The 18,454-nt window shown below is 41.0% G+C and overlaps 1 protein-coding gene across 7 annotated transcripts in view; it reads left to right on the top strand.

The window, feature by feature from the left end:
• The window catches only part of ARMC9 (armadillo repeat containing 9), a 69,140-nt gene extending 52,697 nt beyond the window's left edge, over positions 1 to 16,443 (top strand). For 3 of the 7 annotated variants that reach the window (XM_075507060.1, XM_075507062.1, XM_075507059.1), the window contains 4 exons: positions 3,159 to 3,283; positions 6,751 to 6,883; positions 11,471 to 11,643; positions 15,078 to 16,443. In XM_075507060.1, coding sequence (XP_075363175.1) covers positions 3,159 to 3,283; positions 6,751 to 6,883; positions 11,471 to 11,643; positions 15,078 to 15,100 — 454 coding nt within the window. In that variant the 3' untranslated portion in view covers positions 15,101 to 16,443. Of the gene's footprint in view, positions 1 to 3,158; positions 3,284 to 6,750; positions 6,884 to 8,281; positions 8,334 to 11,470; positions 11,644 to 15,077 lie in introns of those variants that run through there. The other 4 variants (XM_075507061.1, XM_075507065.1, XM_075507063.1 and 1 more) reach the window with 4 other exon arrangements.
• Positions 16,444 to 18,454: the final 2,011 nt, after the last annotated feature.

Here is an 18,454-nt window from a genome sequence, read left to right as displayed (position 1 = left end):
AGGAGGGCCTGTGACACCCTGTTCTTGGTGTGATTGGGGTCAGAGGTAGAAGGCTGTACTGTAAATGGAATAAAGAAATCTTATGGTATAGAGCTCCTTGAATATGTTCTGCCTTCTGTTAGAACAAGTATATCTTAATCTTTTAATTTCTGAGATGAGACTTCTCTTTTTCACTGTCCTGACTGAGGAAGTAAAATACCAATGGGATCTCAAATTTAAATTATTTTTGACTTTGTTACATACAGTTTTGGATTTGATCAAATCCAGGTAGCTACGATACAGGCAGCAGGTTATCATGAGGATTTAATGTTTTCATTTCTGCAGATACTTAAGCTGAGAGACTACAAGTCACTCTAACGAAGTATAGATAATAGTACTCAAACATCACAGTATTGGTATAGCTAAGTACATTAAAATGAATGGATAACCTGAAATACAACAGTGTAATGAAGTTAGAATGTAGAGGTGGTTCTTAAAAGAACGTATCAGTCCTGAAGTCTGAAGACTGTCCCATCTCATTCCCCTGCCACTCTTTGCTTTCCTGTTCATATTTTGTGTTTCTTAAAATACATTTCTTCCCCATTTTAGTGTGGAAGGTCCATACAGAAAACAGTGAGGACTGATTTAGGCTGTAGTTACATAGGTGTAGTTGAATCTGATGGAAGTCTACTGTTTTGGATAGGGAGTGGTTGCAGCTTTATCTTGCCCATGTTTATTAACCCCCCTGTCTTGTGCTGGCATTAGCATTCATACAAGCAGGTGATCTGACTGGGAGCCCTTCTGAGACATCCAAATATGTCTTTCATGGCAGCTGTACCATTCATATGGGATTATATCGATTATGTTACCAGGACCTTAGAATGGACAAGAGTAACATACCAGAGCTGGGCATGGAAAAAGCTCTGCAAGACATTTCTTTTGTCTTAAAAAGCAAGATGAATGAAACACACACTTCCAAAGCAGAAAAAGAACCTTTGGCTATCCCAGGGCAGAAATTGTCTTGCACAGTCTTGATTTTTCTTCTGAGTACTAGCCTGGAAAAAATGGCATCCGTTTGAGCATGGCGCCTACTTCTTCTGCCTGGTATAGCCTGAATGTGGATTTGGAGTTAGCGCATTGCAATTTATGCATCAGAAATAATCTCTAGAAGTGATCGCATGCCTCTCTCTACCACCATCTACCCAGTATGTTTACTTAACAGTATCCTGGGATACCGGAGAGACGCTGGTCCCGTATTTTGTCAAAACTTGAATCTCCTTATGAACAGCTGTGCAGCTCGTGCCTCCACAAGACGGCTTCAGGGTACAAATTAAAAACACCTTTCTACCATACTGGTTCTGGTAGCTTTGGGTCTAAGAGAAGTGTTAGTTTGATGGTGTGAAGCAGTCTTTACAGATTGCCTCACTGCACAAAGCAAGGAGGAAAAACATAAACAGCAGAAATCTAACATGGTAAAAATATGTGAAAATTAATTTCCCTCCTGCTCTGGCCAAATGGTAGAAGTAATTTGAGTGTTCGGTGCTCCCATGTTTGAAGTAGGAAGCATGAGATACCACCCTGAATGAGAAGTTTGTATATCTTAACTAATTTGTGCGCAAGAAAACTGCAGTAAATAGATGAAGACATTCTTGAACTAGATTTTACAACAGAAAAGGACAAGCTTTGATGGTTTTTATGCTGTTCTAATTTTCGTATTAATTCATTTACTAAAATGAGGAAATACTCTCTTAGGAAGCCTTGAAAGAGGAAGGCAAAGTGACCAACTCTTAGCTGCCTTAATTTGAAAGAAATATCTGAAGTGGATGTATTTCATATTTTAAATAATTTAAGTGGCTTGTGTTGGTATCAAATGAAATGGCATGAAAAATATCAGACTTTTTAGCCTCATATGTAGCTTCTCTACCCAGGGATAGCCAAGGACAGTTGATCTGAATTATCTGAAGTTTTGGATTCAGCAGAGTAGTTAAACTATATTAAAAATTTGTGTAAATGCTTGCCTTCAGAATTGAAGTGAATATAACTTGTTTGAAGCTCTTCATGTGAGACTCGATGTAACATATTCCATTTTAAAAACATCATGAAAGAGGAAGCAGTTGTTGGAGATACTATAACGTATCTCTTTGAGTTGTTGGTTCATACTTCCAAAAGGGGTGGGGTGGGGGTGGGGGGGCAGATTTCTAGTGCTGAATAGAAGTATTCACACAGAAAATTAATGCAAAATAGCCACTGCACATGCAGCGGCTATTCCATGCTAATTTTTCTATGACTTCCCAGTGCAGACAAGGCTCTAGTTACTTCAGATGAATTGTCATGGGATCCCTATAGACAAGCTCTTGCTGTGTGGAGCTGAGGGAGCCAGGAAATACTGGAAAGCTGCTCTCCCCACCTCCCCCCCCCACTTTAAAAGCTGACTGGCTGAGATCACTCAAGGGGGACTGAACTACTTAATATTCTGCTAGCTATTTCCTTAGAAACTGATTTAGCTGTGAAATCATTAACTGCATCCTTCCTAACTAGAAATATAGTCTAGTTACCTTAACCTGATATTGGGCAGGGAAACTTTCTGTGGCTGCCAACTTCTTTTCACACACTTTTCACACCCCTCTTGCTTCTGCTGTGTTATATTTCTTATTACTAAGCAATCTTGTCCCTTTTCTGTCCCTCAGCTACTTCAGTTTCTCATTGATCCACCTCACTTGGGAAATGAACAGTTCTGCTTCTTATCTACTTTGTTTTAAGTCTGTATTGCATATTGCTCTGTAAAGTGAAATCCTTGTAATATTCAGGAGCAAATCTTAAATCCTTGAAAAAGCTAGGTATTGAAGACCTCTCAGGCCTGCTGCTACAGTCTTTTTCTTTAAGTGTCCTGCTGGTATTTTGGGTCTTCAGACTGCAAGGAGTTATGGTTTCCTTTTCTCAGCTCTTTTATTGCAGTAGGAAAAAACGTTAATCTCAAATACGTCTAACATCAGCTGGTTTGGGGGAGCTACAGTCATGCAGTTAAATTATGTCCTTAGCACTAGTTTGCAATATGAAATACAAAATAATTTCAATATCTTCTATGTCATTACAGGCAATTAGAATAAATTAGAATTTACTCTCATGCAACTTTTTATGCTGCAAGCGTTCATCACCCTGCATTCTCCTTTCTCCTCCAGGCCAGAAAATGATACCAATTCTTGTCATGATAGGGATGAGAAGCTGCAGTCTCTACCAAGTGGTCATCCTCCCATTTGTGGTGGGAGCAGGTCCAGCATTTCTGACCTCTGCATTTCCCCTTCATGTAAGGATATTCTGTGAATGCTGTTGTTAACTGTTGCTGTCTTTCTTGACTGGGGCAGGCATTTGGGGCCTAGCTTGTGTGTTGTAGATTTTATTTAAATGTAGCCTTGGAACTGGCCCTCCATTTGTAGACCCTGGGGCAGTCTGCAAGACCTTGGGGGACACAGTTGGATTTTGGCTCAAGCTGAATGAATGGCTACAGAAGGTAATGTGTGGTCAGCAGAGGCCAATGGTCTCACTTGCCTTGCTCCATCTTGCTTCCTGTGGAAGGGCCAAGGATCATACCCAGGGCTTCCGATGTGCAAAGTATACTGTATTTCACTCCGCGATGTCCTCTGCCTAGGGAAAGAGCTGCAGCCCAGAGACAGTGCACTTCCCAACAGGCAAAGCCCCTTACTTGATCAAATATACCCTTGTTTGGATCTAAATGAATCACTGTCTGCTGGCACCTGCAGGCTCTGTTGGCTAGACCTCTGTATTAAAGTTGAAGGCAGCTGCAGTTATCTGCTTAGATTTGCAACTACATTCAAACCATAAAAGGTTGTGGAGGATGGGAAGCCCTGTGCTGTATAGCTACATTGTGGGTGATGCTGCTAAAGATTCTGTCCTTGCAACTTAAACTGAAATTAATGCAAACTCAGCTGGACCTGAGAGCTCAGAAACATGTGATGGAATTTAAAAGGTTATAGGCTTCTGAAATACTTTATTTCTGAACTTCTGATATCCACAGGATCATGGAACTTCAGATGTGAGAGTTTCAACCTTCTTGCAGGGACTCATTAACATTTCCAATTAGAGATTTAAGGCAAAATGTTCTCCAGTCTTAGATAAAGGATCTTGCAGCATATCCGGTACAGAATTATTAATAAGTTCAGACAAAGCATGCCTTTACTTTGCTGAAAAATATGCTTTGAAGCACTAAAGAAATAGCATACTTTTTACTCTCTCTTCTATTTTTTTAAGTTTCCTAGAGGAAATGAAAAGGATTCTGAGAAAAGTAACCCAGGTCTTGCAGACAGGAATTTGCTTGCGTAATGCCTAGACCTGATAAATATAACATGCTGAATGAAGGCCGTATGACAGAAGCAGATGAAGCTCCTCTTCAAGATGGGCACTTGGGTTCTTGCTGTTGTGTAGGAATGAGAGCTGATGTCCTCAAGCCTCGCTTTGTGCAGTAGCACCTTGAGTATAGCTGAGCCCATTCTGCGGGGAGGTTAGCTGGCCCGGGGCAGCACTCAGAACAGCAGAGGTTGTAAACTAATCAAAAGCATACTGACATGACAGTTTTCCTATATAGAAGAAAAAAAAAAAAAAGGAGTTTTACATACTCATGCTTCATAAAGGAAATTAAGCCAAGCAGGTATCAAAGGTGTTCCTATTTGCTCTTTCAAAGTGTAATTGGATGCAATTTCTAAGGCATTATGCAGCCACCAGGAGCCCAGTGTGCCTTCTGAACCACATTTTGATAATATCTCGCCAGAGAAATGCATTCACTCACCTCTGTCACTTTTTCTGTGCTGCTGACGCTGTCTGACAGTTTGCTTGTAGAGATTTGTGGGGAGGTTTAAACAGGGAGCCTGAGTTAAGTCAGCAAAGTAAATGTTGTTTATTTTTGATGGCAAATACTGATTTAAAGCCTTCATGCTGAAGAAATTCCTCCCAACTGTAATGTTTCATATTGTCAGAACTTTGCTTGTAGCTTCTAAAACAGTTTGTTAGCTGTTTTCAGTCAAAATGATATGCAGGTGGATACCAATAAGACTGCTAGATTATAGTCTTGTAGAAAAATCTTAGAGGTCAGAATATACAGCATATTGCAAGTTTATATGCATTATACATGTAGCAAGACAAATAATTTTTGTGTGTGGCAGAGGCAATTCTTCCTAGCACTAAGCCAGACTATAAAACAACACTGAACTACTTGAAGGATTGCCAGAGGCTTGTTTCAGGTTTTTGCAAGTAGCCAGTGAAATACGTGCTTGTCTTTCTTACCTTTTGGGATTTAGAAATGAGGAGTAGGAGAAAAGAAAAGAGAGACTGCACTGCTGGATCCCCTGGTTGTTCATGTCGGTGACAAGACTTTCATTCTGTATAATAATTGGACTGGGTCTTTAGACATCCCCTGTTTTCCAAAAGGCAGTGGGTTTTGTAATTTTTAAATTGGAAAGGCTTTAATTTAAAACAATGCATAATAAGCTCTTTCTGTTCTAGTGCCTTCTAAGATATGGCAGGGAGCAGTACATAACAGAAAGGTGTAAAAATAATTGTACTGCTTCTAGAGACTGTCATCATGCCCTGCCAAACGTCTTTGCTGTGAAATAAATATGGAGTTTATTTGAGTTCTGATCTTGGTCTGATGGTCATTATGCAGTACTGGGAACCTGCTCGCTTCAGAATGTGTTTTCCAGTATCACGTGAATACTTTGGGATACAGAGTGTCATGCAGTCAAGTCATGAAATGAATAGTAAGAGACCAAGAGTGAAAAAATGTTTAGAATAAAAGCTTCATGTGAACAGTTAGCATCATCAAGGTCATATCTCAAGGAAGCTAAGTTTAGCCTCGAGAAACCTTGATCCTGTTTTGTTTTCTAAAAATGAGAGCAGTTCTTAATGTCCTCCATGCCTGGATATATTCAGCTGTTCTTGAGTCAGTCTGATTTTGTCTGGGTCCATCCTCCCTTTTTATCACTTTGGTAAAGAATCAGTAATTCTGGCTCTTTTTTCTTTTTTGTCTCCTGTGAGCAGAAATCTTGTGGACTAAAAATGAACCCTTACTACACTTATTATGCTGAATGTCAGACAGAACATGCTCTGGGCAGACAAATGCTTGTCTGAAAGTGACCTGATCTGCATCCATATCAGCATGTGAGAGCAAATCAGGATGGCAACCTGTCCTGAGCATGGGAGGAATGGGGCTAGGGATTTTCCCTAAACTCATATTGAACTTGCACATCTTGGTAGCCTTGTGTCTCTCAGCAAACTGACTGTCCTTCCCTTGTCCATTAGTGCAAGGCAGAAAGTGAGGTATATTGAACAAATGTAATAGACCTGCAGTCTGACAGAGGTGTAAAACACTGGTTTTTGTCTGCAGTGGCTACCTGTTACTATGGATATGTACAGAGCACTGCAAGTGGTTGCATACCTGTAGCTTCCATGAGATATCGGTCATTAGCTGATACATGTTAACTGATGGTCTGCATGCTCCTAGCCCATTGCAAATGCAGAGTGTAGCTGCTTTGAAAATGATCCAAGCATGTTTTACTTTCCAACTGCAAAGGGCTGGAAGTATGCACACTTGCAGTTGGCTTGGCTCGGCTGATGAGCTGTAATGTACTCTGCCACACTAACTCAGTAGCCTGCCATTATCTCAAGGCTTCCTTCATACAGCAGGAACTGTGACTTGATTGTGTTTCTAGTAAAATTGTAGAGACACAACTCCTCAGTGAACTGTGTTTGTTTTTTAAATAGCAGTTGAAATGAAGCCATCTAAAGTACTCTCATCAGGCCATAGAATGGACCGAAGCATCCCAGCTGATGACGATATCTTGTCTTCCCGATCTACTGACTTCACCCAGGACAAAGTAAATGGGCAATCGCATAGGTATGATTTATCCAGAGGAGTATCTAAAAGTGCAAGAGGAGTCTGAGGGGACTTACCAGCTAATTCCATGCTGCTGTAAAGACAATCTGTGAAGTCATTTGTTGTATGATGTAGTCTGGTCTGAGACAGCTGTGGTAGTGCTTGCCAAACAAAATACCCTTAGCTGTGCCAGAGGCAGCTGCTCAATTTCTAAGCATCTGGTCCAGAATGGGAGAAATCTCAAGCAAGACATTATTAATGAACTTCACATGTACGCACAATGCAGTCTTCTGCAAATAAAACTTCCTGATTGCTTCCTTAGATGACTCGGCTCTAACCCATGAAAAATCATTTATTAGTAAAGAAATAGGTAGGACTGTGGGAACAGGGCAGGAATTAACTTGCAGAAGGAAGAAAAATTAAGCATTTAAGTGGATTCAGAGTGTTTAAACATGCTGAGTTGCTAGCACTGCTGACCAGAGTCCCCATTTATCCACTAGATGGGTATAGCAAGGGAGGCAATATTATGAGTTCTCCCAGCAATGGGTTTCACCTCTTCCTTGAAACCATTTCCATCAAAAGAAGATGAAAGATCTTGCTCTCCTTCTCTTGTTCATACCTTTAGCCCTCTGTGAAGTCTTTGTCATATATAGGACTGTGATGTTATATCTTGGATGAGAGCTAGGAATTCATTAGCAATTGGACCAAGGTTTACCAAAGTTTTTCAGGGCCCACGTGTGTCCTTCAGACATTAACAGCTTTTTCCTATAGCTAATTTGATTGGGCCAAGTTTTAAACAGTGAGTGTAGAGCAATTTTAAAAGCAAGTACATTCCAGAAGTAAAACACAGAATGGGTGGAGATGTGTTAAAGGAAAGGTTTTACCAACTCTTTATGGATCTGATTTTTCAGAAGTGCTTAGTTATTTGTGTCAGTTAAAGCTCTAGCACTTCTGAAAACTGGACTCTGCTTAGAGCTTTGTTTCCTTCTGTCCTACAGATGCGTGTGTGTGATTTTGGGGTTTTTTGGGGGTTTGGTGTGGTTTTGGGCTTTGGTTTGTTGTGCTGTTTCCATGTGATATCTGAGAAATTATATTTCATTAGCAGCTGAAGTGCTTAGTAGTCATACCACTATTCCAGCATTACTGGTTTTATTTCTGTTGCCTGTCCTAACAGTAGCTAAACACAAATACTACAAATACAAATAGACCATGAGAATTTTATGGCCAAATTGCTTGCTTTGTGATGGAGAGAGAAAGATTATTTTTGAGGCTTTGGCTTTCAAGAAGCAAGCCAAATTGGCAGCATCTTGCCCCCCACCTTGGTGAGAGGCTTTGCTTCTCTACAGTCATAATCTGTTATTAAAAAGACGTCCCCAGTAATCTTTAATTTTTCTTCATAAATGTATGTTTAAATCTCAGTAATAGATGGATCTCTAACTGAAGGCACAGATGCATTATCCTGCAGAAGAAGGTAATATCTTTTCATTGCGTGCTTTCTTAGCATGAGTACAGTAATTTGTATTTACAAATGCAACCTTGAGTTAAGGATATGGGAATGTAGCCATTCACAGTCACAGGTTTCCTATGTCAAGGGTGTTTGTTAATATGTTGGTGTTGCAATAGCTAGATCTGCCTTTTCATTCTTTCATTCTTGAAAACATACTTTAATTTGTTTGCAAAACAAACAGAACGAATCAATTGCGGCTTTGGTCATAGTTTTGACCACTGTAAGAGATGTCTCCTTCCTACTAGGCAAATACCGAGACCTTCCTAGAAGAGGTATGCATGAGAAAAGGAGGGCTGAGTTGTGGTGATGAAGCGGTCACTGTTATTTCCCCTCTTCCTTAGCAACATAAATTGGGGATTTAACTGCACAGAGATCAGAGAAATTACACTAAATCAGTCTGAGAGAAGAACAAGGCCCTAGTAGTGACATGTCTATTGCAGTTGTTTTATTTCCACAGGAAGAAATTATTGTTCTAGCTGATGCATGTCAGACTGGCAGCTGCCCCTGCATTGCTATTCCCTGCTGCATTTTGGTCATGTAAGAATATAGATCTGTTGTGCTTTTTAGCTAATCAAGGATAAATTTCTAATAGACTTGAGTTTACAATTGTGGCTGGCTGAAAAAGCCCTTATTTTTTTTATTGTGACTGTGTCCAGTATCATCATAATAAAGAGCTTAAACTCTGTAGGGCCTTCTTAGGTCTCTAATGGTCTTGCTTTTCTGATAATCTGGTAAAAATGGCCAAAAGTCCAAGTGTATTTCTCTTGGAGAAAATGGTCTAACTCACCTTTGTATGTTCAACTCCTGTCACGTCTCCTGGTTGATTATTCTGATCCCAGTGTCGGTCTGTTGTGCACTTTTTTATAGACAATTATTTCCTTTTTTCCAAGTAAACAGTTTTCTTTCTTCTCAATGCAAATGTAGGTTTCTGTGTGAGTTTGTTGTGGGTTTGGTTTTTTGTTTGGTTGCCTTTTTTTTTTTTTTTTTTTTTTTGTTCGAGCACTTACTCTCAAATTACCACACTTTGTCATAAATGACTCCTTTACCAAATACTACGGAACATTTTCCCACAGTAGATTTTGCTGCTTTCTTCATCTCCTCAAGTTCTAAAGGATGCCAAATATCAGTTTTCTGTGTTATTCTGAGGATTAATTCTTTTCTATTGATCTTGGCCTATTTATTGATGTAGTAAAAGATGAGGTGGTTCTGTGACACCTCGGCACATGGAGAGTGAGATCTGCTCTGCACCCTGTCACAAAAACAGCAGGGTTTTTTTCAACTTTACAGTGTTTGCTACCAGCTTATTTCATATAATCCTTTCCTGAAGAGTTTGCAAAGATGTGAGCCATCCTGTGTGACCACTCTGTGTATCTCTCTTTGCTAAAGTATAGTGAATCTGGTTGCATTACTTTGCTTTGTCTCCAAAGTGCTTATAGCCTAGCTGCCTGGGTTACTGTACTGAAACTCTGAAGATTGTTGATGGCTATAAAAACGCTTTTTAGTGTATGGGAATACAGATCCAGGGTTTTGTTATCTGTTGCTGAATGAGGGGAAAAAAAAGCTCATTTATGGCTCAAAAACTGCTGTGAGGCTGTTGGATCTTCCTTTTTTATCTATGTTAGCATGTCAAAGTACACATAAGATTACTGTGCAGAGCACTAGTGAATTGAAAACCCAGCTCTTGAACCAAAGTGAATAAAATGACAAAAAAGCAATAACAATGAGACTATTTTATGGAAAGAGATATTTAAATATGTCTGTGGTCCACGGCTTGGGGTTTTATCGAGCCAATCTTACTTTTTTGGTTTTGCTAGTATGTTTCTGCTGCCATCTGCCACCTCCTCCTTTGAAATGAGACAAGTGTAATATTTGTAGTACTCAGAGATGGGCTGCAGAGATGGCTCTTAGCAGGCCAGTTAGCATGTCTCTGTCCTTAACAGTTAGCATATACGTATGCAAAATACAGACAATTAATGCTATTTAAAATACAAAAGAAACACTTGCTCAAATCTCCCTGCAAGGTGAAGCAGGGGTATGGAAGGGCTAATCAGCACTGACTCAGCAGCATTCCCAGGGGAGGAGGGGAGATTAAATGTCTCGAAAATCCTCCTAATCACCCTTCCTGATGGTCACAAAGGGTTCTTTTGATGGAGGTAATAAAACGGGGACTTTCAATTTTAATCGCCTGTCTTTAGATGGCACCTTTTTCAATCTCCTGCCTTTGGCTCTGCTTTTATTTCCTTTTCAAATATGATGAGCTTTTTCATGTAGCTGTTATTTCAGTTTAACCTTTTCTCCTTTTAAGAGAAAATTGACTCACTAGAGCAAACAGGAATATAGATTCAGAATTATTTTAGAGACTTGCTATTTCCTGGTAGCCTCCATCTTTGTACCTGGGAAATAATATATTGATGCTGGGGGCAGGGAAGGAAAGTGTATCCTCACACAGTCATGGACTAAATTTTAAAGAATGGTATTCTTGCAGCACATGCAGACTGTGAAATAGCAGCAGCTGTTTTATGTTCTCAGTGGGAACAAGGAACCTGTGCGCTTAGGGAATTTATTTCATAGATGCCATCACAGCTTTTTGCTCTTTTGACAAAGCTTTCAGGGAGTTCTACAAACCTTACCGCAGCTGGGAGCCAGGCAGGCTGCCTGTGTCTGCCAAGATTGTGACCTATACCTAGGAGAAATAATAGTGTCTGTGCCCTGAAAGGATGTATTCCTGTGCTGTAGCATTTCTATATGTTTTTTGCACCTCAGATTGAGTCTGTGTGTGTGATAAATAAAATGGGAAACAAGCTAAAGATCTATTACTTGTTTGCAGGGGACTTAACTGAACCTGTTCAATCCTGTTGTCCAAAGAACCAGGTTTGAGTAGGATAGACAGGTCGATAGAGCCAGGTTTAGAGGCTGTGCGGTGAGTACATGCCCCAGGGCAGTAACTGTGGTGCCACGTTCCTTTCCATTTGCAGTCTTCCTGAATTTTGAGCAGTCTGTCATGCTGTCACAGCATGTACCGCAGGTTTCACTTGGTTGCAGACTTACTATGCATACATATTTCTCCATGCATTGCTAACCCTTTCCATCTCCTCCTACAGCGAGTTTCCCTCAGCCTTCACTAGCAAACCCAAGATCCCTCGCACTCCTGAAGTGCAGAGTGCCAGCCCTAGAAAGGGAAAGATCCCAGCCATTGCCCCCCAGTTCTCTCAGTCTGGACCCCAACAAACAAGCCGTCCCAGCTCCTCAGGATCATCCACAAGGAGCAGACAGAGTAAGTGGAAAAAGTCATCATTCTGTTTGTCAGTCCTTGGGGTGGGAAAGGAGGGAGCACTGTAGTAGCTCTCCAGGAATGAAGTCGTATGCTACAAATGTGCCAGGAGTATATGACATTGTACTTGTCACCTGCAGGATGTACAGCCATGTAATTGTATCCTGCTGAACACTGCTCCTATTTCCAGGCTGTCATCTGAGCAGTTGAGAGACATGCTTTTTCCTGTCTCTGGGTGGAGAAAAGTGGCCCAAATTCTCAGAAGTTTGGGGGGAAGCTTCTAGTCTCAGATTAGACTTTCTCTAGATGTCATTAGACTTTGCCTTTTTCTTTAGACACTTGTTCACTCCGCTGTGTAACTTGTTTAATGTTCTTGAATTTGGATCCCTGGGTGTGTCTACACTGCAACTGAATGTAAACCAGATGTCAGGCAGTTCAGAAGATGGGCTCAGGGCAGCCTAGTAAGCAGACAGCCAAACATGGTGTGCGGCTTGTGGTAGACATCATTCAGCTGGATATTTGTATTTAAGAACCATATGGATGTGTTCACCTGAAGAGGTTTAAGCAGTAATAGTTTGCAGCGGGCTCAGAAGAGAGGAGGGCCATGACTTGAGGTTAGAGGGAAAGGATGGGCGCTTGCTTTAAGCCAGCCAACACAAGCCCAGTAAAGTGGAAATGTTGATCTCGGATGCTCACACAACAGTAAACACATGTATGGTGTGTAAGCTGTAGGGTTTTTTTGGGGGAGGAAGGGGAAGAAAGATGCACTCTTCAGTAATGAGTAAGCTTTGTCTCTGGAGTGTGGATAGGACTAGCTGGATTCAAATACGCCTCTGGGTGTATCATCTATGAAAATGGCAGGAGCTATGTGCTGTATATTCTTATTCCAAATGTATCATAGGAGGTTTAGTAATGATTATTTGATCACAATGTAACATCAGCTGTATTCTTTAGCTGTAATTGTTATCTTTAAATATTTCACAAAAACATGGTAACTCATAATACCTTGCAAACCTTCCCAAGAAATTTGAGGTATGTGTATATCGTTAGCTCCTCATTACAGGTAGGGAAAATGAAACACAGAGAATTGAAATAACCTAGTAAATCAGCAACAGAGCTGGAAAGAGCTTCCTAAGTCTTCTGTGTTGCTCACTCACTGTCATTCCACACAGTTGCATGTGCAGGGAGATGGGGTGGTTTCATTCAGGGAGTACAGGTGAGGCAATGGAAGGGAATGTCCTCGGTGGTTAAGGGAGGGAGATTTTGACCTAGAGAGTACTTGCTTGAACAGTCCTGTGCTTAGGTAATACTGCCAGCTCTTTCGGCTTTACTTTTGCTGCGTATGCCCCGTGTTTTACCTCTGAGATCAGTGCTTTCTGTTTCCTGTGATAGGAGCACTGTTCTGCCCCGAATGAATGTGGTGTTAACACCCAAGAGTCTTCCCCTAGTTCCTGTTTCGGTTCATTTACAAAAGCACTAGCCCATTGAAAAGCAGAAGCTCTGCTGAAGAAGGGAAAAGCATAGTGTGTGTGCGCACACAAAAATTCCTCTGAATTTTCTAGTTTCTCCCGGGCAGCTTTACACTCCTAGGTGCATGTGTCCTATGAAAGATGTGACATACATATGTTGCTCTCATAGGGCTCTGGAATAAGTTCCTTTTCCAGTGGCACAGTGTATAATGTATTTTATTTTGAAATTGCATTAAAGCAGAGCATGATCAAAGTTCTACATTGCTTGGGTTTCTCTGTTGATTCAGTATATGTAATTTGTAAGTCCAGACTCTTGGGCTCTTCTAGCTTTTATTGGATAGAATTAGTCTTAGCATATACCTCTTATCTTTGCTTTGCCTGTGCATCCTAAAGCTGAACGTATAGCAGGCATCACATCTTACTATGTGTCCATTTACCTTTTCTTCCGAGTTTTCTATTGGGGTTCCAGGTAATTGTTTTCTATCTGTCCACATGTGCCATGAGACAGACTTGGTGTCAGCAACTGAATGTTAAACTCTTATCTTCCTGCTAAAAATAGCAAAGAAATTTTCAAACAAGTCATCTTCCACTCACTTTGTGTATATGTATCCTGCATTGTTGTCTGCTGTCACAGAGCACCTATTAGTTATTGTCCATCTTGCAGGGCCTTTCACACAGGTTTTTATGGTTGGGAAAAGTGAGAGGAAGGTCATAAGGACCAGATTTTTAAAGGACTAAAAAGGACTTTAAGCATCTATGTCCAAACCTGAGGTTCTCAAAGGTAATTAAATTCCCAGCTGTTACTTAAAGGTGCAGGAAGGCATCTGAAGCAGGTGAACCCCTAATGTTTCCCTAGTAAAGCTCTGTGCTACTCTTCCTTTAATTTCATAGCTGACTTATCTGTAAGTCAAAAATGGTATCAAATGCACAGATATCAGCAATCAGTAGATTTCATCAATTGCTGCCTCCCATTTGCCTGCTGCATAGGTATGTAGGTTTTTACATATCAAGAGACTCTGTCCCAGTGGAAGACTGTCTTTAGTTTGTGGATTTCTTGGTATTTCTGGAGAAATACAAGGTTTTATAGCTGATGGGCATGATGAGGAAAAGATGAGTTTCTGATTGTACTTAACTTGATGTGCTCACTTATTTTAGAGGCACATTTTTAGCTTGCTTTTAGTATTTATTATACGTGTATTTTCTGGAAATAAGTTGCTTTTAGATAAACCTAGCTGAACTAGCTGGACTGCTCCTCTTGGAGCATACAGTGTGTGGAATGCCTGAGGAATGCAGAGGAAGCACAGGTACTTAGTGCAGCTAGAGGCCTGGGGCCAGATTCCTGCCTGAGATGTAGCCCACTGCTGTTAGCTGAGCTCTAAAGCTGTACCTTAAAGCAAAACCAAGATCCTCCAAATAAAACCAGGCATGCTGGGATTTTCTGTGGATTCCACTTCCTAGCTGGTACAGGAATTACACTGGCAGCATGGCTAAAACATAGGGTGGACCTCCAAATCTAGACTTTTTCAACTGCACGTATGTGGTCCATGTGGACATGGTTGAATGGTTTAATCTATCTTGTTCCTTACTCTGCATCTGTTCCAAGCTCTTCTGCATGGGCAAGCTCAAGCTGTTTGCAGTGTACCAAGTTCTGTCTAGGGCACAGTGGAGCTAGAGTAATACAAAAGTCTCTACCAGAAGAATGAGGAATGATTTTTGTCATGAGTGTGACTGGGCCCTGGTGACTCCCTGCTTCTCCACAAGTTCTTTCAGTGTCCCCTGACAAGTGGTTGCCATAAATACGTTCTGCATTTTTAAGTTGCAACATCAGTGGTTAAGGTGCCTTTGTGCGTGTTCTTTGTGGTGTTTGTGTCACTGTGCAGGTTGAACAAGTGTTGCCCTCAGGCAGCTCCTGTCTTGTAATAAATCCTGCTTTCAGCTGACAGACCCTTTCTTGCTGTTTTTTTGCAGGCAGCCAGTCCTACAGGAAGTGAGAACAGTTTCTTTCCTCGAGAATCACCTGTCACATTGTTGAAGGACAGAGCCAGCTTCCTGTAATAAGCCTTACTGGCAACCCACTGAGAAGAGAGTGAGGTTATTGACATTGCACGGCGTATGTCTTGCACGGTGATTCAGGGATTATCTGATGGGATGCATCTGTTCTTGTCTCTAAAGCTGGCTAAGACAAGGGCCTTGTTATTACAGTTCAAGGTCTCAGCAGCAGCCCAGGACTGATATGGGAGATGGATATAGTCCCAGTGTCTCCGATAGTTTACGCTAGAGTGACATTGCCACTTTGAGAAGAAACTCTTGCTCTCTGCCTTCTGTGTCAGAGTAAAAGGCCTTTGGAGATGGTATGTAGGGCTCAGCACAGGAGTCTGACCAAGTAACTGTCTTGTTTACATATTGCTTGCTGAACTAGCCTGCCACTTGCTTTTTTTAAATTATGCCTTTGTGAATGAGCTGGGAGGTATCTGTGTTCAAAGGATCTGCACTGGGAGGGAAAATGTATGCCATATGTGCAGAGCCTCACTGCCTGGAGCAGTCTTGTGTGGAGTGAGATCTGTGTTTGGCCACCAGAGACTGGAGAGAAAGTATTTCATCAACTTCTGATTGACCTGTGGCAGTTGAAAAACACTGTGCCAGTGCCAAAGGCAGCTTCCACCTCTGAGGATCTGATCAGCAGCTTTATCTGCAGCAATTACTCCTATTCTTTCTTCCTACGTTTTTTTCTTAATTCTACTGTTCAACATTATGGAATGAATAATCTATTTTTTCCACTGGAATGAAGAACTTTGTTTCTTCATTCATAGAAGAAACCATGAGAATGTGAACAGATGAGAAGCAACTTTCTCTCTCTTTACATGTGGCTGTGGACCATCTTCTTTGGTCTTTGTTGCTTTTTTATGTTCTTCACTTCTGAGCAATGACTGGTTATGTCTTTATGGAATTTGTGCAGGTCTTCAGTGAATATGAAGTGCTGGCTAGGCAAGAGAGATCAGGAAGCCCTCCACTAAATAAAAAAACAGCAGTTAGTTCTGCCAGTGAATTATGAAGATAGTGCTGTTTGTTGTTCTTTCTCTCAAAAGTAACAGTGACCAGGAAATGCTGAAGTCTTCACTGGGGGTTGGCTTTTCAGTAACATCCCCTCATGTGACACAGCCGTTAGGACAACAGCAACAACTTTTCCAGAAATGCAGTTTACCTTGGAACTTGGCTGCCGCTGAGGCAGAAATGCACAAAAAGCAGGGACTGTATTTGCCATAGGCAGACTTCAAAAGCAAATGCTTTAACAGGTACAAAAAGGAAGAAGGTAAGGCTTTTGTTTTGGAGTTTCAGGCTTTGAGAAACTTTTGAGAGGCTTTTGTTTTGGAGTTTCACACTTGTTTGAGAAACAAACACGTGGAACACAGCCTTAAAGGTAAAGCAACTCCAATAGTGACAGTCCCTTCCCCTAAAGAGTTGTAAAGCCACCAATCATTTCCATAGGGCCAGAAGAAAGCTTTACGCTTCTTCTGAGACCTTGAATTGTGCGTCTTGGTATCTGGTGGCAACTGAAGAGCCAAGGCCATTTCCTCATGTGATGTAGTTGCCATGAGACCCACTAAGATCAGTGATGCCGTGTCAGATGTTTGCAGAAAGGGCTCCCACACCACAAGTTCAGGTAACCCATTTGGATAATAGACTTAAAATTGGAATCAGGATGTTTTGTAGGAGAAGACATCCCCCAGTTTAAAATCTAGTCATATTCGTGTGGAAGTTACAAATTACTGCTCGGTAACTTCAGGGTGTCCATAGGCCTAACACAAAGCAGGCAGAGTACAGGTGTTGCTTTAACTCCCAAACTACATAGGACATAAAGTTATTATAGACAGTTGATAGCCCCTGTTGCATAGATCTCCATGCTAGACAAAGAAATCACAGAAAATCTCTGACTTGTGCTTAGATTCATCCACCTCCTCTCAGAGTTGATAAGCACAATTAATGGAAAAATGTCCTCTGGTTCACAAAAGGGCAGTAATGGAAAACAGCCATAAAAACTCACCTAGTGGTTTTCCAGGGTAAGCAGCTTTTCTTTTTCCTCTGAAATGCTGTCTTTTTTCCAGCGTGTAATATCAATGGCCAAGTTGTTAACACGGAAGTGCTAAGCACATTCATTTGCATACGCAGATAACACAGAGTGCTCCAGCAGTTGTTTTACTTATTTTACAGCAGTGCTGAGTTTCATGTTGGAGCAGATCTGATTCTCTGAGATGCAGAGCAGCTTTTGAAAAGTGTTGAGTGCAGACTATTTTGGGTGGGGGGGACAACAACCCCAAAATCTCACAGGCTTTACCATCAGTCAAGGTCAAAACTGTATCACTCCTTACAAGTCAGCTGAAGGTAGTTGGTAGGTACGGCTACAACTGCTCCAGCAGATCAAGATTCGTGAAAAACAAAATGCATCTTGCAGAACTGGACTGAAAGGAACAAGCTGAAGTTTATGTATTTGTGTGTTTGTTTCTTACTCGGGCCTATTGCAATGCAGAACTCTATATGTACATTTTTCCACATTCAACTCTTAGATGTTTTGGAGTGTGAGTATGGAGTTTGAAAACTGACACTATTTTTTATATTAATGCTTGAGAAACTTCATTTTCCAAATACTTGAGAGAAACTATGGATATGCTTAGAAATAAATTATCAGCTGAGCAGTAATTTGAGAGGCCAACAAAGTAATGCGTCCTCCTTTTCTCTGTCTTGTTCACAAAAAGCCCCTGTGAAGCCAGTCGGAAGGTTTTGAAGCTAATGAAAAATGTTAATTCTGCTGTTGTTAGTAGGACTCCACTATTCGGGGTTGAAAGGTCCCTGGGTAGAGGTCAGTAACAGACACATAGCAAATTCTGCACCTCACTCTTAAAAGTTGTTAGGTATTTTTCGTATATGCCATGTAGAGGCTGCTGCTAGATACACCACCACACTGGTAAATTCATAATGGGAGCAGTGGAAATTGCCTGCCTGAATGAGAGGGGTGTGATTGTACTTAAAGTGGCTGTGATTTTGTTTACAATAAGCAAATACAGTTATTGCATATGACACACAGATCTGCAAGGGAAGTTTTTCTGGGACCAAAGTGCTATGTGGTGCTCGTATGACTTTTGGATATAACTTCTCTATATTCAGTGTAATTTTGTTTATGTACAGTGTTATATGAGACATAAACTGCATAAGTCTAAATTTGCATGAAGGGCTCATTCTGTACAAGTGCTTTAAAATTATCTGGCAGTGACTGGGTAAAAATGCTTCTAAAGGGATTTCTTTTTTTTCTTTCCCTTTTTGATAGGGTTGTTTGGGGTTTCATGAACTTT

Source organism: Mycteria americana, chromosome 7, assembly GCF_035582795.1.
Source record: "Mycteria americana isolate JAX WOST 10 ecotype Jacksonville Zoo and Gardens chromosome 7, USCA_MyAme_1.0, whole genome shotgun sequence".
NCBI classification, from domain to species: Eukaryota; Metazoa; Chordata; class Aves; order Ciconiiformes; family Ciconiidae; genus Mycteria; species Mycteria americana.
Note: the sequence above shows the minus strand (reverse complement) of the source record. Positions and strands in the feature narration are given on the sequence as shown.